Source organism: Eschrichtius robustus, chromosome 13 (genome assembly GCF_028021215.1).
Source record: "Eschrichtius robustus isolate mEscRob2 chromosome 13, mEscRob2.pri, whole genome shotgun sequence".
In the NCBI taxonomy this organism is placed as follows: Eukaryota; Metazoa; Chordata; class Mammalia; order Artiodactyla; family Eschrichtiidae; genus Eschrichtius; species Eschrichtius robustus.
Window position 1 is genome coordinate 60,011,231 of NC_090836.1, and position 23,373 is coordinate 60,034,603.

Genomic DNA, 23,373 nt, shown 5'->3' on the forward strand with positions numbered 1-23,373 from the left:
CCGTCCCCACAATTTTTCCTGAGTATGTGGCGAAAATTCAGTTTGGTAACTTCTTGGGCTCTTAGAAGCTTCCGTCTCAGCAGTTGACTTGCTATAGCAGCAGGCGAGAAATGATGGATTTAGGGGGACTAAGAGGGAGATAGGGAACCCAACCTTTCCTCAGAGCCAAAGATGCACTCAGGGAAAGGAACACAATTTCAACAAAATAAAAATGTGGTGTTTTTTTAATATTAACCACTGAAAAAATAATTATACTCTAAGGAAAAAAAACTGATTTAAGGAATAGGCTATGTCTATCTGAAAATACATTCAAAAGAGTTGAACTTTCATGAGGAATTTCAGTAGCTGTTTTCAGTACATAAGCAGTTGGTTCTACGCAATTACAGGAAGGATGTTTGTAGTTAGTGATGACAACGAGGCTAAAATTATTTCCTGGGGAATCGTAGATACCAGCGACTTGAATCTGGGAGTGGGGGAGGGATTCAAAGTTAAATAGGAGGTCAGAGTACCACCCGGCTTATATTTAAGCAGGAGGCCTCTGGAATTAGGTCCAGTGGATCCCCAGCAGAGAGGGGAGATGGGTGGGTGGTTATTGGACTGGACAGTCTTTTAACTCTGCTGGATAAGCCCGTGTCACCATCTCTACAGATTCTCGGCACCCCTCTGCAGAAGAAGCAAGCTGCTTTACCCATGACCAACAAAATCAAGAGAGCGGGTCTGAAAAGGACAAGGGAAATCTCCCCCATAGGAACACTTTTCTCTCTTACTAAATGTGAAAAGATGATTCTGGAATTCTCAAGTGCCTACTGAATTACTAAAGTAGGAAGCTGATCTATTTTGCAACCCTAAAGCCAGAATTAAAGAAACTTTCAGACAGACATTATGTGTTATCCAGCAGCACAGACTGGTGAAATGGGATCTATCAGCCTGGCTTTAGAAAGCAGTCTAAATAATCACTAAACCAAGGGGGATCGAAGGCAGCAAAAGTTGAACAACTTCAGATGAAGAGTCAGAAGGGTCTGTCTCTCAGGCAAAGCAAAGTTCTTTAGGTGGAAGGGGAGTAAGAGGAAAGTGACTGTCCCGAGGAGACTGTGACGCATAAGGAAGGGATTTCAAAAGTGTCAAGAGAGACTCAAAGGTGAGGTGAACTGAAGGATCGAAAGAAGAGTAAGGCTAGAGGACAAGCTGTCAAGTGTGACACAGACCCTGGCTACTGTCTCTGCTGTGGGGTTGGCTCACCCAAAGGATACAGTTCAGTCCTTCAAAGATCTACACACACACACACACACACACACACACACACACACAGGCACATCTCTGCATTTACACAATGGAAACTCCTTTCGGAAACAACCTCAAAATCCCGAAATACATGTATCTACTCTATCTACAAGGCAACTGGCACACTGCTAGGAGCTGGGAAATCATTACTATTATGGTGCAGCAAAACCAAAGACAACCAATACATGCAAAGGAGCAGTGCCCTAGGTTAGAAGTCTAGATCCACGGTTGTCAAGCTTGTCAGCATCTCAGCTCCATTTGAGACCTAATGTGAACCATCTCCAGGCCCAGATCACACACCAAACCAACTAAATCAGAAACTCTGGGGGAAGAAGCTAGGCATCAGAATGATTTTTCACTCCCCAGGGCAAATGCAGTGTGCAGTCAAGTTTTGAGAACCCCTGAACTAGGTCTAGCTACCCCCACTAATATCAGCCGTAGACTCTCCATAAGATGCAGAGCCTCCCTGCCTCAATTTCACATCTGTAAAGTAAGAGAGGTGAGCACATGCTCTGAGATAGCTCCTAAATCGTTCATTCTATGAATCCATCAGCTTGACATGTGTGGGTATTGTCCTAGGGCAGGTGTGGCAGGATTGTAGAAAATGGGAGGTTTCCACACACCCACAGTCAAACCCATTTTGTGCAGCAATTCTGGGAGCATTGTTTACCCTCCTGCAGTGAGCGTTACTTAAAATGACTTTATTTGTTTTACAGTTTAGAGGGCCTCTGTAGGTAGCCTCAGGAGCCCATTCATTTCATTAACATTAAGTCAACAAGCAGACCTTCTTTCTGCCTCTCTCAAGCAGGATTAATGGATTTTGGCATGATTTGTGCATCTAGCAGCAAAACCTCGTGCTGAGAAAGCTAGCAGGCTTGACTAATTCCCAGCAGTGCTAACTTCATAAACTTACTTTAAGCTTTTAACTTTGACTGAAGATTAAAGGTAATGACTTCACGCTGTTACATTTGAGTGCATGATACTCAAGACGCATTCAAGAAACTATACAAAATGACAAACTATTTGATAAATTAACATTATATATGTTTGCATGTGTGTGTATATGTATAAATATATGGTTTATATGCTTATGAAAATGCTCAATTTTGTGATGTAAAAAATGGGTCCTGTAAAACACTGAGATTCGCCTAATAAGTAATCATTACACTAAATATGGTATTGGCAGATGCATATGTAAAGTGTAAGCATGAGAACCTATAGTCTGAATATTGTAAATACGCTAATAGGAGGCCCAGTGTTGTGTGAAGCTGTAACATGATGGACTGTTGAATATGAATAATTTTCTAAGAAGCAAAATGATTCTACTCTCTGAGACCAGTTAACACCTATAAAGAATCCTCCATGCGACCATGCTTACCCTTTTTTCTTCCAGACAGTCTTAAATTAGATTCAAAATTCAGAGAAGTCTGCATGAAGAAGAGAGAGAAAAGGGAAAAATACAATATTTCCAGCCCATCTGACAAGACTACATAAAAAGCTTTTGATCAAAGGGTCTTAAGTACACTTTACTGGTGTGACAAACAACATTTTTATCCCTTTATTAGATTTATTTTCTTCTGAAAACTGCAGTGACCAGGGTATGGTTTGTGAAAGAAAGCTGGCAGGGTTGTGTTCTTTGATTCCTAATTAACACCTTCAGTCTCAAAAGAGAACCAACAGAAATACCATAAAATGTTGCAGCTGCATTGTGATTCCGCTTGGTTGGTTTGCTAAAAGTCGGCTGGGCATTGGCAGCTGCAATAAAGAGAAAGCTCAATGGATGTTTTGTATTGTGCCCACTGAAGTGAAAGAAGGCAACCATTTTAATTTTCAAATGGGCAGCTGCAGAGGGAGGTTTAAATGGAGCTAAATACAAGATTTACTGTTAATTTATAGTAAATAAACAAAGAAAATAAAACCTAACTTTCAAGTTTTTATGGTCACATAGAAATTTTAGTGAGAAATTATGAAGGACAATAATTTGGGAGCCTTTTAGCTACTGATTGGAGGAATTTGGCAGCAAGGAATCACATTCATTATTAAAATCAAAATAGGCTTTTGGAAAGAGCTGAGTAAGCCAAAGCTTTAGAAATTGACATTTCCACTTTGAGAGGTAAAGGTCTATCTTTCCTGTCTTTGGTAATATAACTCCCTCATCCCACTTTATTGAAACCCTAAAATTCATTCAGATCAGAATTGAGTAAGATTCCCTACACACACAGCCCCACCTCACTTTTTTTAAGAGCATGGAATTGAATTTTGCCTTGAGTAGGGGAATAAAGAAGGCATTTAACTCTGGTCAGATAAATCTCACTCACATTCAAAAATGCAATTAAGGAAATATGTAAATCTAGATGTTTCATCAAATGCTAGCTAAGGGGTGACTAGTTCTTTTCGAACACAATGACTGAACTAAAGAACTTTAGTGTGTGTGTAAGAACCATTGTCCAAGCTGCAGTCCCTGTTGGAAACAGAGTCCGGCCTGGCCGTGGGAAATACCTACATATTTGACACAGGCCTTATTTCTGAGAGAAAGGGGATGGGAGAGAAAGTATGGCGATTTTACTGTTGCATTCTAATCAGCCATGATCTGCCTAATTTGCTTTGATCAGGAAGATAAACTAATTTTTCTATGGGCTGGATAAAAGTAATTAGCAAGCCAGAGCTTTCATGTTATTTCAAAAGAGCTAAAGTAAAGAGGATCAGAAATTGTAATGGTGGGAGCTAAATACATCTTTTCGGCTCATCTGAGAGCATTGTTAGTTCAAAACAGAATACTGACACAGAAGAGGAGCTCCAGCTAAAGATAGTTTCCTGGGCTGCACAGCCATTGTAAATCCTGGGACCTACAATGCTATGTAACTAAACAGAATTACAAAGGGTGACTTATAATTGGTATCTGTCATATAGCCCTGTCCTTTTGTGAGGAGACCTTTACCTTCGTGTGAAAAGGTACGATTATTGCCTCGTCCTAAAAACACTGTTGGTTTTTCCAAAAGCTCTGCATTTAAGTTGTTTAAGTGGTTGGAGTAGTTGGATGTGTTCTTTTGAATCCTAAAGCACTACTCCTCTAAAGCACACAGGCACAGCCAGCTTGGGATTCTACAATCTTAGATATACTAGAGTGAGATCTGAGATCAAACTGAAAAAGCTAATCAGGAACCTGACTCCCCAGATGCTTAAATTTCACAGGCTGGTTCACCGGTTTGTGTGCCAGTTACCAACTTCACTAATGCCACGTCCTCCTCTCCTGTTTTTTTCCTAAACACCCAAACACATGTAGTTATTAGATGAGAAGGAAAGATTTTGGAATATAGGATTTTGTTTCTTTAAAAAAATCCACTATTTAGTGTACCTTTTTTTCTTGTTGATATGACCTTTGCATTACTACCTTTTCCAAGCTGTTGTACTAGATATGGTATCTGTAACCCTACTGTAAACTTAATTGCTTTTTTGACTACTAATCTCTTTTGCTAGGGTTCTTAGTTACCAAAGTGTGCATTTCATGTCAGACTCATTGTGTCTTATAAAATAAGTAGATCTTTTAAAAGGATCTCTCCGTGAGGTTGGAGCTCACCAAGTTTCAAAGTTATATAGAAACTATTGTTGCAGAATACGGTAATTCCAAAGGAAACTAGAAAATAAGAGCGCTATTCTACCTTGTTTTTAAAATTACTCAAAATCATTTGATTTACTTTTTCTCATATCTTCCCCTTAGTTTGGACAACTACAGTCAACAAACATTTTAACTCTTAGAAGCTCTTAGTAATAGAAGTGTTTAAAAATGCAAATAAGTCTGTTTTCACTTTGTGGCTAAGTATCATAAGGTCTAGAAAAGATGCCAACTATAAGGACCAAGAAGTCAATCTATGGCTGTGGAGGAGATCTTAATAGTGTTCAACTTCAGGTTCTCCACATTCATTCATCCATTCACAAAATTTATGTTCATCGATTGCCTATTTTGTGCTAGATGATAAGAGTATTGCAGTGCCCAAGATGGACACAATCCCTGCCTTTGCAGAGGAAACAGACATTAAGAAAATGCTTATTTAAATGTATATTATTAAGATTATGAAATAGCTCTGATGGAGAATGCGAGTGCGTGAAAAGAGAACCTGCCGGTCTTGGTGGTCAGAGAAGATTTCCATTAGAAAGTGACATTTAATCTGAGACTTGGAGGACGAGTTGGAGTTGGCCAGAAGAAAGAGACGGAAAGACCATTCTAGACAGACTTTCCTGTTTAAGTCTGAGCACTGGCTGAGTTCTTCTCTATGCCTTCTGCAACTGTAACATAAAGTATGATGCCAAGGACCAGTAAGTACCTTGTACTTCGGGAGGTCTTAACAGAGTTACTCCTAGGGGGCAGGATCCTCCTGTGAGATCTGACCTATCATTACTAGGAACCCTCTCCTAGGAATATATTACAAGGAGCTGTATGGCAAGGGGCTCTACAGATGTACTCTGGTTTCATAAGTATACTTTCTGCTTTACTAGCGTTTAGTTTACTGGGCGTACAAATTCATTTTCAGTCCTGCTGAAACACAATTATGCACTCATTTATTTGCACCCCTAATAATAACCTGAAGAGAGGAGGTGGTAACATGTTGAATGTTACCAATATATGTGTTGTATACAGGTGGTAAACTGTATGTTTTTCCTGGATTCAATGGGAAGCCAAGAAGTAGAAGGCAAGATTTGCCCTCTGTCCTTCTCTCATTTGCAGTAAACTCTTCCAATTGTTGTTCACAAGGGGGAACTGGTCAGACCTAAGCGTGCACATTTATTCGTTCTTTCAATTATCCATCTAACATTTACTGGGCACTTACTGTCAGGCAGTTCTAGACTAAGCCTAAGAAACAGAGATGAATTAGGGAGCAGCCTCCGCTCGCTGGAGTTTACAATTTGCTTGAGGAAGACAGACGGTAAACCAAAGCAGTAGAGTAGTTAAGAGCCTCATTCTGGGGTCAGGGGCTCTTTGTTGGAATCCTGGCACTGCCGCTTATGACCTTGAGCAAATCATTCAACTCGTGCGGCTTCAGTTTCCTCATCTGTGAAACAGAACATTTCTCCTAGGGTTGTTCATGAGGGTTATTATTTGCAGAGCACTTAGAACAGTGCCTGGCAGGTAGTAAATACAAGGTAAGGTTAGTTATCAATAAATATTACAGAAGTCAGTATAAAGTCCCATGGAAACAGAGAGAAGGAAACCACTCATTCCACCCGGAGTTGAAAATACTTCCCAGAGAGGGTCATGTTTGCCCTGCCCTTAAGGGATGGGGAGGATTTTACCACAAGGATGGGGCACGTCCTTCAGAATGTGGGAACCCCATCAGCAGAGGCACAGGAGTGGGAAAGCCCACGGAAGGAAATTTTCCGGTTTGCTGGACGTGAGGCAACAGCAGCTGGGAGTGAGAAGAGCTTTGAAGAGAGAGAGAGTACAGAAAGTATCTGAGTGGCCCCAAGAAGTCGCAAGAAGGGACTGCGTTTAGCATAGAGAAACTTGGTAAAGTACAGTTCTAATCATGACTGATGTCTGCCAAATAAAGTCTTGGGTCTACACATGCCTGGGCCCTCCACAGGAGACCAACCCTCTAAGGCCTGGGGTTGTGATCTTGCCCTACAATTGATTAATCATATGACTGAGGGCTACCCTTTACCCTTTCTGATCTGTGTGTCATCTGCTAAATGAGAAAATCCATCCAGTGTCCATTTGAGTGCAAATATTACCCTGGCTTAACTTTATGTATAGCCCGGAATGCTTGACTTGCAAATTAATGCCCCCATCCATGCACAGGCATTGCAAGTCCACAGCCCCGTGGAAAAGTAGAAGTGAAATAAGACTGGGACTTTCTCCACACCAGCTTCTTTTCTCAGGAGTCATCCTCCTCCCTTACACAGTGGCTTTCATTCCAAGCTGCCTTAGACTCCACTTCATTTCCAAAAGAAGGTTAATTTTCTTCCTTCTCCACATCTTTTCCCACCCTCTGAAATAAGAATAGAGGAATGAATGATTTCTGGATGGCGCTCTCAACTCTGCTGTATCTTGAAACTCAATCCCACCCACTCCTGAGGCCATTGTTGCCTCTGCTGAAAACAGGATGATGACAGATCTGCCCCAGGAACTGCTCCTTATCAATTCTCATTTGGGGGCTGTAATCTCAACTCATGCAGCTTTTCTGGCCGTGAGCACTGCAGCTGGAATCCACAGTTTAGCTTTATCTAGACCTCCAGGCTTCTGGTGACCTATGAGTCCTCTGCACCCCACCTCCCTCTCCCTCATGTCTCAGAAGGCACATGTCCTGTCTCTTTTCCAAAGCTACCCCCAACTTGGATTTCCCTCTTATCTCCTGGGACCCATGGGTTATTTATTGAGCAGACATTTATTGAGAGTGTGCCATGCAAGGTGCTTTGGAAGGACACAAAGATAAAGACGATATCAGGTCATTTTCTTCTGGAAGCTTGAAATCGAAAAGGTTGGTCTTATTCCATACTATATTAAATTTGGTAACCTGGCATGTTACCCCATAGGATTTCCACTGAAAGGTAGTTATTATGATGGCATCCTCTATTGCTCCCTACATAGGCTATTTATCGTCATGTTCCGCACAGCCTAGCACAGTGCCTGGCACCTATACGTGTTATATAAATATTTTCTATGGGTGGAATGAGGGGTTCCTCCCTCTGCTCTGCTATTTCCTCAAATTATTTTCCCTTCTTTCTGCTTCCTCTCACTGCCAGAATTCTTGAATGAGGAGGCTATATTCACTGCCACCATTTCATTACCACCCACTCACCCTTTCATTCCTTTTGAAATCAGCCTGCTACCCCCACCATTCAACTGAAATCACCCTCTTAGACACCACCACAGACCTCCTACTGCCAGATCCAAATGGTCTTTTCTCAGCCCTCCATCTTCCCAACCACCCTGCTGGAGTCGACTCTGCCAACCATCCCCTCCTCCCTCCCTCAGCGGGGTAAGTCCTCCACAGTTCCAGCCTCCGAATGCGCACACATTTTGGAATCCGCCAGGCCTGGGTTTGGCCACAGTCCAAAGCTCAGTTTCCTTATCTGTGAAACGGGGCTAATAAAGCCTATTATCTATGTCTGGCCCACACACGGACAGCCTCTTAATTGTTCTCCTTACTTCCTCTCATCTCACACATGCACTGCTGCCAAATTCATCTTCCTAAACTTCCCCGTTCAGAAAGCTCCAGCCACACCCAGAGACTGGAAAGCTCCAATTCCATCGCCCCACACACAAGGTCTCCACGACCAGCTCAAATCATGCCCAGCTGTGCTCCAACAACAGCAGGGACCCTGCAGGACCAAGCAGCTGGAGAGGGTTCCCTGGTGTCAGATTGGCCTCCTTCTAGTTGTCATTTAATTTAATATTTCTTTGTCGCTGGTGTCTTCATTAGCAAATTGAGACATTAGATTAATTTAAAGCTAAAGCTCCTCTTAGCTCTATAATTCTATGATTTTAACTTTTCGGCCTTAATTTTCCACACTTTCCCATCATTTCCAGGCAAATTGGACCAGACCCCGTTTTCCTAACTTGCTCCTTTGCTTTCCTGCCTCTGTACCTCTGTTCATACCACTCTCTCTGGCTGGACTGGCTGTTTTTCCATCTCCATGTGTGAAAATCCTTCCTTCAGGTTCTTCTTAAGCGCCATGTCCAGTTCCACGGCCAGGAGTAATTGTCCCGCACTATGGATGCCAGTCATTCTCTTTTATGATGCATTCATGTTAAGTCCCGTTTGGACCGCTGCAGTTTTCTCCTCACACTTTCCCCTGCCCCACCGGCTCACCTTTGCACTTTGGCTAATCCTCTTCCTCTTGCCAGCTTTGGCTGTGCCACGCCTTACTTTAAAGATCCACCTTGCCTTAACATTGTCCAGTGCCTCAAACCCAACATCTTTAGCCAAGGCTTCAAAACACTTCACTAAAATGTCCCAGATAACTTTAATTCTCTCATCTGTCAACCACTCTTCAGGGCAAACTTAAGCCAATGTAGCTGAGGTCGTATGTGGAGGCCAACGTGCTGTAAGGGGCTTGAATTTTTAATATTAATTGTGTCATGGACTAGGATTATGCATTTACAAATTAGTATAAAATCAGCAAATAAACAAAATTGTACTTAAAAAGACATCAACTGTGGTGATATTTTATTAAAAATCCGGTCACAGTATTATGGTGGTAGCGCACTTAATTTAGCCAGTTTACAACAGATGAGATAAAATTCCATAAATATTTGAATGCGTTTATACTCTAGTTCAATAGTTCATAACTGGGGCAAAAATTAGAATCACTCATGGAGATTTTTTTAAGTCCACATTCCTGGTACCACCCCAGAGACTGTGATTTGGTAGATCTGGAAATGAACCTGGGCATCTTTTTTGAACAGTGCCACAGGTGATCAAAATCACTGGATCAGACAACTCCAGGAATTGTGCAGTGCACAGCTGCACAGCGCTAGGCAGCAACCTAGAGTAGTTTTTTTTTTTTTTCCTTTTAAAAATTGTTTCACGTAGGAGGATCTGCCATTACATTTTGTGTGTGTGTGTGTGTGGCTGTGTTGGGTCTTCGCCTCTGTGCAAGGGCTCTCTCTAATTGCGGCGAGCGGGGGCCACTCCTCATCGCGGTGCGCGGGCCCCTCACTGTTGCGGCCTCTCCCGTTGCAGAGCACAAGCTCCAGATGCGCAGGCTCAGTAGCTATGGCTCACAGGCCTAGTTGCTCCGAGGCATGTGGGATCTTCCCAGACCAGGGCTCGAACCCGTGTCCCCTGCATTGGCAGGCAGATTCTTAACCACTGCGCCACCAGGGAAGGGAAGCCCCTACCTAGCGTAGTTCTGACTGCATATTCTCTTAGCCTCAGTCAAGAGTTTTATCCGGACTTTAACATCAAAAACATTTAGGTTAAGGGGCTTCCCTGGTGGCGCAGTGGTTAGGAATCCGCCTGCCAATGCAGGGGACACGGGTTCGTGCCCTGGGCCGGGAAGATCCCACATGCCGCGCAGCGGCTAGGCCCGTGAGCCACAACTACTGAGCCTGCGCGTCTGGAGCCTGTGCTCCGCAACGGGAGAGGCCGCGACAGTGAGAGGCCCGCGCACCGCGACGAAGAGTGGCCCCCGCTTGCCACAACTAGAGAAAGCCCTCGCACAGAAACGAAGACCCAACACAGCCAAAAATAAATAAATAAATAAATAAATTTATAAAAAATATATATATATTAAAAAAAAAAAATTTAGGTTAGGGATAAATTAGGAGTTTGGGATTAACAGATACACACTACTATATATAAAATAGATAAACAACGAGGACCTACTGTATAGCACAGGAAACCGTATTCAATATCTCGTAATAACCTATAATGGAAAAGAATATGAAAAAGAATATACATATATATTGCACACACACACACACCATTGTAAATCAACTATACTTCAACTAAAAGAAATAGAGAAAAAAATTTCGGTTAGGATCTTAGCTTTGTCACTTAGATGTGTGCCTGAGCAAATTACTTTATCTCAAAACCTCAGTTTCTACATCTGTATACAATGCTGGTAGTCACTCTAGAGGAAGATAAAAATAGACTGAGTCAACAAAGCACTCAGTCCAGCACCTAACTTATGGAAAGCAGTCAATAAATGTCAACTGTGATGATGACAATGATGATTTTTATGTCTCTCTCTTCAAATCTCTAATTGGCTGAGTAGCTTCAAGACTAATTCACATAGTACTCAAGGAACTATTAACACAAGTTAATTGATTACTCAACTTGAAAAGATTACTATCTTTCTTACATTATTATTTCTCTTAGGTTATTAGAATACATTTTAGCATATATGAATTGTATTTTGTGTATGTAATATACGCGCGTGTGTGTGTGCATGTATATGTGTGTGTGTATGTGTGTAATCTCCAGTATATCATGTAACCATATAAAATTTTGGGCCTTGTCTGGCTTTTAAGCCAAAAGCGTTTGGAGGCCTTTGCTGGCATAGGTAAAAACAAAGCACTGTGTCAGAGGTTACTTGATGGCCCTTTGATGTGTGAATCTTTGGCCAAAGTGATATAGAAGACTCTGCCAGAATATATTACTATATAGAGGACTTAAATACTAGTTTTAAAAAGATTATTCATATCATGGTTTTGTGTCAAAATATCTTATTTTGCTTCACATTTACAATTGTAATTAAATATTATTTGCATTATGATTAGTTTAATGTCTGTTTCCATGACAAATATCTCAGTGTCAGACTCTAGAAAGACAGGAACTATGTCTGCGTTGTTTACTGTAGAATCCTGTGAGCCTAGCACAGTACCTGCCACATAGAAAGTGCCAGTACGGACTTGTTGAGTGAGAGGAAGAAAGGAAGATGGGAGAAAGGGAGAGGTGAATCTATATACTCCCGCATAGAGTGGTTATTACAGAACCAGGAGCAGTGCACAGAATAAACTTTGAACTGCTTGTGAAGTACAAAAAAGACTAAGACAACCTCAACCCACCAAAGTTTACAGTCTAGCTAGGGGCATCTGACATATTCAGAAATATGTAACATCCAGTACTCTTAATAAATGTTTTAGGAAGAAGATGATGAATGTCCAGAAGGGTTAACATAAATAGAGGAGAGATAGGACTCCAGAGTGAAAGAGACAGAAAAACGAACAACCAAATTAAGAAAAATCAGAATTACATCACATAAGCTACAATTATAGCCGTCAAGTAGACGGGCAGGAAATTGTCCTAAGTCCTATTAAAGTGAGTTTCAACAGGCTAGACAGCGTAAGGATATGTATGTTGTTTAAGTACATTCAATATCATAATTGTTTTGATTTATTCTAGTAGTGATATTTAATTTGAAATTCTCTGAGCATGAAAAATTGGCATGAGTTTTGGTTTCTGTATTTTTTGGCTGCACTGTGTCTTCTTTACTGCGTGCGGGCTTTCTCTAGTTGTGGCGAGCGAGGGCTACTCTTCATTGTGGTATGCGGGTTTCTCATTGCAATGGCTTCTCTTGTTGCAGAGCACAGGCTCTAAGGGCGTGGGCTTCAGTAGATGTGGCACTCGGGCTTCAGTAGTGTGGCTCATGGGCTTCAGTAGTTGTGGCTCACGGGCTTCAGTAGTTGTGGCTCGTGGGCTCTAGAGCGCAGGCTCAGTAGTTGTGGCGCACAGGCTTAGTTGCTCCGCAGCATGCGGGATCTTCCCAGACCAGGGCTCGAACCCGTGTCCCCCGCATTGGCAGGCGGATTCTTAACCACTGCGCCACCAGGGAAGCCCGGCATGAGACTTTTATGTTCAGAAAACAGGAGTGTAGGATAGAAAAGAAAAGACTTCCTGGGAAGCAGGCTCAGAGTTGGAGATTTGAGTACAGAAGGTTTCCTGGGGCATGCCCTCGGGATCACACCTGTAGGGAGAGAGGGAAGTGAAGGAGGCAGGATTGGGCAGAGGAAGAAGCTGAACTGGGATGAGGTTGCAGCAAAGTCCTCAGCCAAGCCTCCAGGGAACTCTACCATTGGGGTGGCCCTTCTGAAGTGTCCCTTCTTGCCTCACACTGACCAGTTATCAGATGTAGGTTTCTCCCTTCCACACCCTCCCCGCCCCCCCATCCCCCCACCCAGACTGTGACCTTGAGCAAGGAGGCTCACTTTAATTGCTCAGCAGGGCGACTCCGCTGGAGCTCTAGCTGGCTGGAGGAGCAACTCAGTCCTGAAGGGGGGCATCTGAGAGGCATACCATAACATCCCCTACAACTGGTCCAGAAAGATTTAGTCTGGAAGAGGGAGGGAACCAGCCAGAGTGCCATGCTTCTTAGGAAAGTAATCAGAGTTGACTTGCCACAGTGGGGCAGTGCCACTCTGAGAGTGACCAGACCTCAACAGGATCTTGGAAATTATTTCAGACTTTAATTCTCCTCCTCCTTCTCCATTTTCTTTCTCTTCTCTTCCACAGATTCCTTTAACTTTCTAGCGAGTTCCTTTCCTGTCTTAATCACATGTATTTATGTTTGTGCGTTTCTCCTGTCCCAAAGAATGTTTATGCTCTTTGGCTTTTCTCCACCTGTCTTTTAAACAAAACTCTGTCTCCTAGGATTCCTCGGAGAGTTACAAAAGAGTCTCAAAATACTACCAGACTCGCCCAACTTCATCTCCCAACCAGCTGCATAAACTTCCTCTCTTCCTACATTTATATTCTCCTGGTCCATTGGGTAAGCCTCCCGCCACTTAACACCTGACAAAAGTATGTTTCTCAGTTCCTCTATTAGAAACTTACCTCGGAAACCCCTTTTCAGGTAACGTAAACTGATTAACTGAAAATGAGAAAACAAGCAGTCTCTGATAATCCACAGCACAGAGGTTATCAAATGGCCACTTCCTAACCTCTCAGAAAAATCTAAATAAAAATAATTCAGTGAAACAACAGCAGCAAAGATGTTTTGTTGGTCTTCAACTCTGAACTCTTGAAAGGCAGTAATTACACCTGTTCCGTGGTCCTTTTCATCGCACAATGTCTAGCACACTGTTAGAACTCAATAGAATGAGATAATTTTTTATCCAACACTGCACCTGGGAACACTGGCAGGCTGCCACCAACTAGATGGCTAGTGTACTTGAGTCATTCCTGCGCCTTTATGTAGAAGTAGAAAGTCATGAATTACAGCACCTAGACAGGCTGCTAAGGATTATCCATTGAACAGAACAGTTTTTTGTTTGTATTTTTTTAATGAGAACAAAATATACTGGTATAATCCTTCTGTATGAATCAAGAGGAGAATTGAAGGAACAAGGAGGATTATGAAATTATGTTACTTCTGTATCATCAACCCTGAAAGGGCTTAACATTCGTTTATTTCATTTTAACAATGTTTTTCTTTTATGAAATAGAGTTTTAAAAAGTTTAAGTGTTCTTACTAAGCTTGCAGTAACTCAGGGCTTCTTGATCGGTAAAATATTAGATGGTGTGGAATTGAGGGTATCATGCAAAGAAAAATCATCTTGCACTGACACCTTTAAAGTAAAAGGGAAGATGTAGAACCTGCTGTATAAAAAAATAAATAAAATTAAATTAAAACAAAAATGAAAAAATAAAGTAAAAAGGGAAGATGATGAAGAAATGGAAAGTAAATGTAGCAGATTAAAATTTTAAATCATCCATTTGTTTGGGGGATAAAAAGAAAGTAATACAAAAGATGTTCTGCATCTATGATTCTTCATCATGATACTATTTTGCATTTGGGTTACCTGCCAAGGAAAAACAAAATAGATTCTACATATGATTAATAGTTTCCTCTCTCTGCCCTGACCTTTTATGGGTAATATCTGAGGAAGATCTGGCAAATTATAAGGAATTGAAAAATTAAAAGACTTTCTTGGGTATCTAAGATCTGGTTGTCATTTTCAGATTTTCCAAATTTAAGGAAACTGAGGAGATAGGAACATAACTATGGCTCTTTGGGGAGCTATTATTTAGTGAAATTGGAAATACGTCCTCCTTGGAATTAAGGAGAATGCAACTGAGTTTAACATTGCAGTGAATCTTGAGTGATAATGAGAGTTACCAAAATAGTTATTTGAGGCAGGGTCTGAATACTTGGAGGATGAGGAAAGAGAAAAGGAAAATAATGTAGGCCAGATATTTTTTTAACCAAAATAGCCACCATTTATGATGTGCCAGACTGCCCATATGTTATCTTAATTACTCTTGATATTAAACCAGTGAGATTTGTTATTTCTGTTCCATAAGTAAAGAAATCAAAATAGTTAAAGAATTTTCTGAGGTCACAAGCCTAATAAATAGTGGAGAGAGGGAACTTGAAAAGAGGCCTGTATGATTCCAAAGCCTATGCTTTCCCCAGGACTCCAAGAAGAATTTCCAAATATGAATTTTGCCTTAGTAAGATCATCTGTGATGAAGATTTTAACTTGCTTTCAGAAGGCTGAAGTTTTAATTAACAAAAGTTGCTTTAAAAGGTGGTGAAGGTAATTGAATATTTGAGAGGGAATTGTTCAAGGTTTCACTGGTGTGGCAGTACCTTTGGAGTGAATTTGGCCTGAAGAAATGGTGGCACAATAAATGCCAGGGGACTCAGTACGGAAGAATCTGTACACTGCCCATTTGCTGTCATTTTTAACATCTGCATCAGGAATGGCTAGTTGTCATTTCAACTGTGTCTCCAATTATCGTGATCTTTCCTGAGGTAATCAAAGTGGTTTTGTTTGTTTGTTTGCCAGTTAATGGTGCTGTTTCCTAAGGAGAGTGTTATCTGCATGTAACTTCAGTGTAATTAGTAATATCAAAAAATATTTGGAATGACGATAGAGATCAAAGCTGATATTTTCTGTTGGACCTGAAAGAATAGACCTGCCACTAATTTGGCAGGTTGCGTGAAAATGATGTGGACAGAAATTTTAGTTGCCATAATTCTGAATATTGTGCCTCTAAACTACTTATTCTGTTCATGCCATTTCCACGACAATGCTGTAAGTTCTAGAGATGAACCTCAGGTGAAATCCCTAATTAGGTGTACTTTAACCTCATGAAAATCCAAAGAAGTATTTTATTGTTTAAACTTGTATAGCACCACTGCATCCAAAGATCTCCCAGAGCCTTATCTGAATTCTTATTAATTCTCACAGTATTCCTATAAAACTGAGATACTTGTAAAAATATTATATAGACTAAGGGACATTATGTAATAGTAATGTGTGATAAGCAGATTAATTTTCACTAACATTATTAGTTTTTTAAAATGATAATCAAATATTGTTCATGCTTTAGCCTTCATCTATTTTAATTTGTTTCTATGTTTGCTTGCCAGAAGCTGTGCTATAAATGATGAACTGGTAAGTAAGGCAGTACTGAGACAGGTACATGAAGTTTGAGCAGGACCACGGGTGCACGTGGAAAAAAGAACAAAACGTTGTCTGTTTTAAATAGTAACAATTGTAAAGTTGTCAGTCTAAGGCTCCTATTTGAACTGATTGCACTTGATAAAAAATAACAAGCTGTGATAAACAGAAGGGCAAGATTTCAGTAATTCACTAAAGAATGTCTCTACTCAAAGCTTTGTGGCAAAAACGTCTTGTTTGGGGCACAATTGCAGAGTTGCAATAACAACGCATGAATACCCCGGAGAAATGACTATGTACCCAAGGTGAATGCTGAAGCCTTCCGTCCTGAATGAGCCTTTTAATCAAGGCATTATCTAGGCTCTGAAAAAGTCTTCAGTGGTCCCACCTAAAGATTAATGGGAAAAGCCGAAACTGAGTTGGCCTATTTGCAGAAACAATTTTAAAGATTTACTGATGGTTGACAAATGCCATTTAAGCTTTCAAAGCCAGCCATATGCTTTTGAAAAGGATTTAAAGGAAATCCTCCCACTATAGAAGACGACTTTGAAGGATCTCTGTGGTAGCCTCTGGTTTTTAGGTGTGTGGACATGCCGTTGAGTTTTCTCTTTCCTGCCTTTTTTTTTCTACATCTTTGCTGAATTCCTACATGTGGCCCAGAAAAAGAAGACAGTAAGCCTTCCTCTAATATATTCCTGTGTTCAGAAGATACCTATATATATATATTTTTGCCAGTGAGCATTAGACAAACTCTTACCAGGCAATTGTTCATATAGAGTCTCTTTCTCAATTACCTTTCTACTAATATAGGGCTGCGAATAGCACCCCAGTATTGAAAGTTTAGTGCAACATCGTTCAAATACACAATTAAAGGTTTTGAAAGGTGTTTAGATTTTTTTTTTTTTTAGTTTTTATGTCAATATATAGATTACTTTAGACTTCTAGAATGTCACAGACACATACATATTACAAATCAGATTTTAACGAATATGGGCATCATTGTTTTTCCACCTTCATTCTTCTGTGCATCTTGTCATCGGTTTTATGGCCCAGGTAAAATTTATTCAGCCGAAAGAGTAACCCATTGCCAAGGAGATTATATTCAAAACGTTTCTCTATAGGGTACATAGTCATTTCTCCAGGGTATTCATGCGTAAAAACCTGCGTGCAATTTTAAAGTATTAGCCAGTCACAGTGTGGATGAGAACTGGCCCCACTTTATACTTTGTCCTCCTTCTTGTACTCACTTCAGTGAGATTTTGAGGCGATTTCACAGGCAGGAAGGCTCCTCCTATCTTTTGACGGATCCCCGGAGAGCTGGATGAGTCACTTTAGGGCGGGGTGCGGCCTGGCAGACTCCGGTCGGTCGCTCTGGTGCTGCCCGGGGCGCCAGCGGGTTCAGGAGCAACACGCTCTGGCCTTGTTTGCCCATTTCCCCAGGTCGCTGACAGTGATCTGACAGAAGGCGACACTGACACAAAGAAGCTGAGAGGAGCAGGAGATGGGGGTGAGGTCAAAGCGGAGAAACAGAAACTCCAGTGAAGTAGAAGCTGAAAGGATAAACACATGAAGGCTTAGAGCCGGTTTGTTGGCTCACTTCAGTGGGCCACACCCGCCCCCAGCCCAGGGAGAAATGCTGCCACTTGACTGCCTTGGCAACAATTAAAGGCCGGGTGCCGTGAAGGATGGGTTTGGACACAGGAGCCTCCAACCCCTCCCTGCAATAGCTAGAAAACCTAGTAGTCTGCATCCTGCTCTTTCTTTTAGAAGCTGGAACCTAATAAAGGCTCACCCATAACCAAGGTAGCATCGCAGGACACACATGCCAGCTTTTCTTCCCTGGACTCTTGGAATGGCCCCCTCTGAGCTGACCGTCCTCCAGTTCATTCTGTAGGCCACCACCAGAGCAATCTTTCCAGAAATGTCATCTTAATGCCGTAAGTGTTTCTGCCAAAAATCCTCCAGTGACTTCCCAGGGGCATCCATACCACCAGCAGCACCTGAGTAGTGGTACTTGGTCTCATCATATAGTGGGAGAGTTACTCCCTTTTCATTCCCTTTCAGCCCTTCTGGCTTCATCAACAAGAAAGTCTCAATGAGGGCTAGTTTGTCTTCAACTCCTCTCTTACACCCACTAAACTCCCTTCTTATCACAGGGAAGACAGGCTTCAGGCTTAGCTTGACTTGGCAAATCTAACTAAGAATCTATCTAGGATTTAATAACATCATTTGGTTTTCACTGTGTATACTTTAACAATGTCCTTTTTATTAAATTTACCTAGGTAATCTGAGTCAATATCTATACATCTATAGGTACATCTCTATATACATATATATATATACACAATATATAGATATATAAAAGAGTATTCGAAAAAATAAAATAATAGTTCAGTTACTGCCCTTATATGGCAAAATAATGCCTGCGTAGTTCGGGAGAAACACAGAGTTAGTTATGAAATAAAGCCCAAACTCCTTGTATGACCTATAAGTCCTACTACAGTCTTACTCCCACCCCTATTTCCAGGCGGGCTTAGCTCCCTCCGCAGCCTTATGTGCGCCTAGTAACAAACCATAATAAGCATGTGTAGTATACATACGCTGGGCTTCCTGTAGAGCGTGTGCTGTCCCTGTTGCCTAGATGGTCTTCCACGCTCTTCTCCACCTAGATAATCGCTACTCACCCCTCAAGACTCAGCACTAGGCCACCCTCCAGGAAGGCTTCCTGCACCATGATCTCACCCACCCTGCCTGTACTCCCCTTGGCTGAACAGGTCCCTTCCACTGAGTCCCACAGCATCTTGGTTACATCTTCATTAAAACACTTACCACTTCTGTAACTCTTTAATTATTTATCTCTCCTCCTATTCTATAAACCCCATGAGGACAGCAATTTTGTTTCAGTCCCTGACATACCCATCTGGAATAAAATATTTGTTTAATAAATGTTTTATGAATTAACAAATTCTTTTTACCTGGAAGGCAAACAAGCAGAATATCTAATAACCAAAACTTTAATAATAGTACAGTAAACAATTTCTAAATAATGGAGCCTACCTTAACTGGTAAGAATGTGGGCTTTACCAAAAATTAGGAACAACCCAAATGTCCATCAACTGATGGATGGGTAAATACAATGTGGTATATCCATACAATGGAACATTATTCAACAATAAACAGGAATGAAGTAGTGATAAATGATATAGCATGAATAAACCTTGCGTATGATTCCATTTATAGGAAATGTCCAGAATAGGCAAGTCTATAGAGACAGAAAGTAGAATGGTTATTGACTGCTAGTGGATATAGAATTTCTTTTCTAGGTGAGGAAAATGTTCTAAAATTAGATTTTGGTGATGATTGCACAACTCTCTGGATATAATAAAACTCACTGAATTGTGTATTTTAGATGGGAGAATTGTATGGTATTATATCTCAACGCAGTTGTGGGTGTTTTTAAGTGAGATCTCTAAATCAGATTGCCTAGCTTTGAATCCTTCACAATTTACCAGCTAGTGATCACGGGCAAGGTATTTAGTTTCTCTGTAACCCAGTCTCTTTTCTATCAACAGTGCGTACCACAAAAGATCATTGTGAAGACTGCATATGCCTAGCTCAGTGTCTGTGAAATAGTAGCACTCAATAAATATTAGCTACCATTATTTTTTTAAAGGAAATTTATGTATTTATTTATTTATTTTTTGGCCACGCCACACGCGGGATCTTAGTTCCCTGATCAGGGATTGAACCCGTGCCCCCTGCAGTGGAAGCGCAGAGTCTTAACTACTGGACCACCAGGGAAGTCCATAGCTACCATTATTGCTAAAGGATTACATAGTGGATTCTGAATCAGGGGGGAAAATATGACATATGTTAACGTACTTGTAATATTAACTGTCTTAGTTCTTTCACAAATGGTGATATGCCTATAACATATATAATATTCTTGGTTGATAAGCCATCCTATGTATATTATGAACAATTCATAATAAAATGCATGCATATACACACATTATGTTGCAGTTTAATCCACAGAACAACCCTATGAGATAACTGTCATTATTCCCATTTTATAGACAAAGAAAGGGATACAGAGAGAGGGTAAGTTGCTTTTTTTTAAAATTTTTATTAGAGTATAGTTGATTTACAATGTTTTGTTGGTCTCAGGTGTACAGCAAAGTGAATCAGTTATACATATACATATATCCACTCTTTCTTCGATTCTTTTCCCATATAGGACATTACAGAGTATTGAGTAGAGTTCCCTGTGCTATACAGTAGGTCCTTATTAGTTATCTATTTTATATATAGTAGTGTGTATATGTCAATCCCAATCTTCCAATTTGCCTCTCCCCCCTTACCCCCTGGTAGCCATAAGTTTGTTTTCTACATCTGTGACTCTCTGTTTTGTAGATAAGTTCATTTGTACCCTTTTTGTAGATTCCACTTATAAGCGATATCATATGATATTTGTCTTTCTCTGTCTGACTTACTTCGCTCAGTATGACAATCTCTAGGTCCATCCATGTTGCTGCAAATGGCATTATTTTGTTCTTTTTTATGGCTGAGGGTAACTTGCTTATAAGTGGCAGAATGGAAGGCATCTGACCCCCAGGTCAGTGCCCTTTCTGGTACGCCAGGTTCTCCTGCAAGTGTGCCCACATATACATACCCCACAAGTAGGGTAATGGGCCATAGACAGAACTGCCTGAATGGATATGACAGGCTCCACAATGCTTTCCTTATTTAAACACATCTCCCACATCAAACTGCCACAACAAGCCCTCCTGTCTTGTCTGAGATTTTACAATAAGAAATATTCTTTTGAAATGGAAAATAGGCAGAGCTTTTGTCTCAAGAATGCTGCTAAACAAATATAACCTGAGAAAGGATAGGCCTGGGGGGTCTGTACCACACAGGCGAGATCCTTGTCTCTCAACACCAGCATTATGACACTATTAAGAATACTGGCTAAACGAGTGCTTATAACATCTGACTTCAATCATTGTAGTCAGTAGCAAAAAATGTGTTACACATGGCATATGCATACCGCAGCATGAGTTGATTGTATGAAGCACATCCTATGATCAAAAAGGACAATGCAAAACTAATCTTAAGTGGATAGCAGAATTCACTTGGAACATCTGGGAGCAAACTTTATGACTTCGGGTTAAATTCTCTCTCTCACTGAGTATTCAATGAATCCATTGGTCGAGGCTTCAGCCCAAATATACTATATTATAAATAATTCATATGTGAGCATAATCATATTTTAGTATTTAATTCTCACTAAATCGCTGCTTTCAAAGAGATTAACAATCCAGGTGGGAAAATTTTAACAGTGTCCATGTCTTACTGCATTCCCAGCACTCTTCATGGGCCTGGCACATGAAAGGTTCTCAGTAAATGTTGGTTGAGTCAATAAATGAATGCATGAGTGAATGAATTATGACTTGCGGGGAAATTACATAATGTGTTTATAAATTAACATTTATTCAACACTTTTTAAAAATGTTCATTATTAATTTGTTGAATGATAAATGAATGAACTTTAAATGAATTAATATGACAAGCTGAGACCGAAAAGTCAATAAGGTTTCCGTTAATTTCCACTGTCCTGTCTAATTCACTTTTAAATGTTTTTAAGATATGATTAAAAAGAAGAGTAAATTTAGGATAATAACCTAAGTCACCCTTAGTTTTCAGAGTATGATGATTATTCACTTTATCAGATTACTGGTGTTATTGTATGCAACAAATGAATTATAAAATAGTTATGTATGTCTTCAGACCCCAAAGTGATACACTTTGTGTTCATCTGCACCCATTAAAGAATCAGAGTCATACCAGCCAGATGAATAAGGCCTCCCTTTCCCAGAGGTCAGCCTTCTAGCAACTTCAGCCTCTTAAAACAGAGCCAAGAAATGTAATTGGACTCTGAGTGTCAAATATTACTGTATAAATCCCATACACTAAAGCCTCTTTTAAAAAGGAGCCTTTGACTCTCTTTCATATCCTGTTTGTTTTCTTTTACATATAATCTTGATAAGCTTGATTATTTAGCTTCTGAATGCATGCTGAGTATAAATTACAATTACATAAAAGCTAAACACCAAGACATTTTCCGCTTTTCACTGGTAACTGCAAGATTTATCAACTGATAATCCAATCAATAGCAGAAAGTAGACCCCCAAATTGGCCCAAATTAGACCCCCAAAATAAAACCAACCTATCTGCCATCATTTGGTATCCAGACAAGGAATCCTACAGACCTCACTCAATAGTCAAAAGATATTCCAGCGCAGGTACTGCCATTAAGATGGCAACCATGAATATCAAGAAAAATTTTAATTCTTCTTAAGAAGGCATTACAGAATTTTAAAAATTTAAGATTTATATGTGAAATTTTAACATTTAAAAAAGTTAGGCATTTTAAAGGGTATGATTCAATTTAGGTGGGAAACTCACATCTATGAAATATATATTCTAAAACACATCCAGTAAGTGGGGAGAAATTGCTCGTTTTTGCATTGAAGGCTTATAAATGAGTGGTTTACTTCCAAGATCTTTTAAAGTAGTGAATTAATAAAAATATTACAAAGCAACATATGTTAATACACTCTAGATTATGTCCTTGACTATGCTCAGTTCTACATGACAATGTGTGGAAAAATCAATTTACTTAACTTTAAGCTTTTCTTTTAGATGATGTTAAAACTATAAACAATGTGGCAACTGACCATCTACAAGAATAAGGCTGATAAAGAGTGAATTATATAATACTTGAACTTGGAAAAGGAGGAAAAATACATCATAGCATAGAATTACTTTAAAGCTTTAATGTTGGCCAAGGGAGATTAAATTGCCTTTGGGGTGTGCAGATGCAGAAGATTCCGTTGGTGTGATTTTCAAAGCAAAGACAGATGATATTAGGAAATAAAGCATGAGGGCTTCTGCTTTAATCTGTCCACATTAATGTTTTGATCTATGACTAATTGGAATTGCAATTAAGGTTCAGGAAGATTCTTACAGCCTGTCTGAGGCTAGCAGACATGTAAGGCTTTTAAAAATACATCTAGGAAGATTTCTTGACCACAAAAGAAAGAAAGTGTGAAGAATTGTTCTAATTGAAGCCTGTTAGTGTGTCTAATTCAAAATTAATATGGAATATGCACAAAAAAATGACAAAATATTCAATGCTCGCTCTCAAGAAATAGAGAAAATATACTACACCATCTGCG

At 40.3% G+C, this 23,373-nt stretch overlaps 1 protein-coding gene across 3 annotated transcripts in view; it reads left to right on the plus strand.

The window, feature by feature from the left end:
- LGR5 (leucine rich repeat containing G protein-coupled receptor 5) overlaps positions 1-23,373 on the plus strand; it is a 120,967-nt gene that overhangs the window by 13,740 nt on the left and 83,854 nt on the right. The window contains exon 1 of one of the 3 annotated variants that reach the window (XM_068560524.1): positions 18,022-18,069. The exons of the other annotated variants lie outside the window; for them this stretch is intronic. Coding sequence (XP_068416625.1) covers positions 18,065-18,069 — 5 coding nt within the window. The 5' untranslated portion in view covers positions 18,022-18,064. Of the gene's footprint in view, positions 1-18,021; positions 18,070-23,373 lie in introns of those variants that run through there. 3 annotated transcript variants of the gene reach the window in all.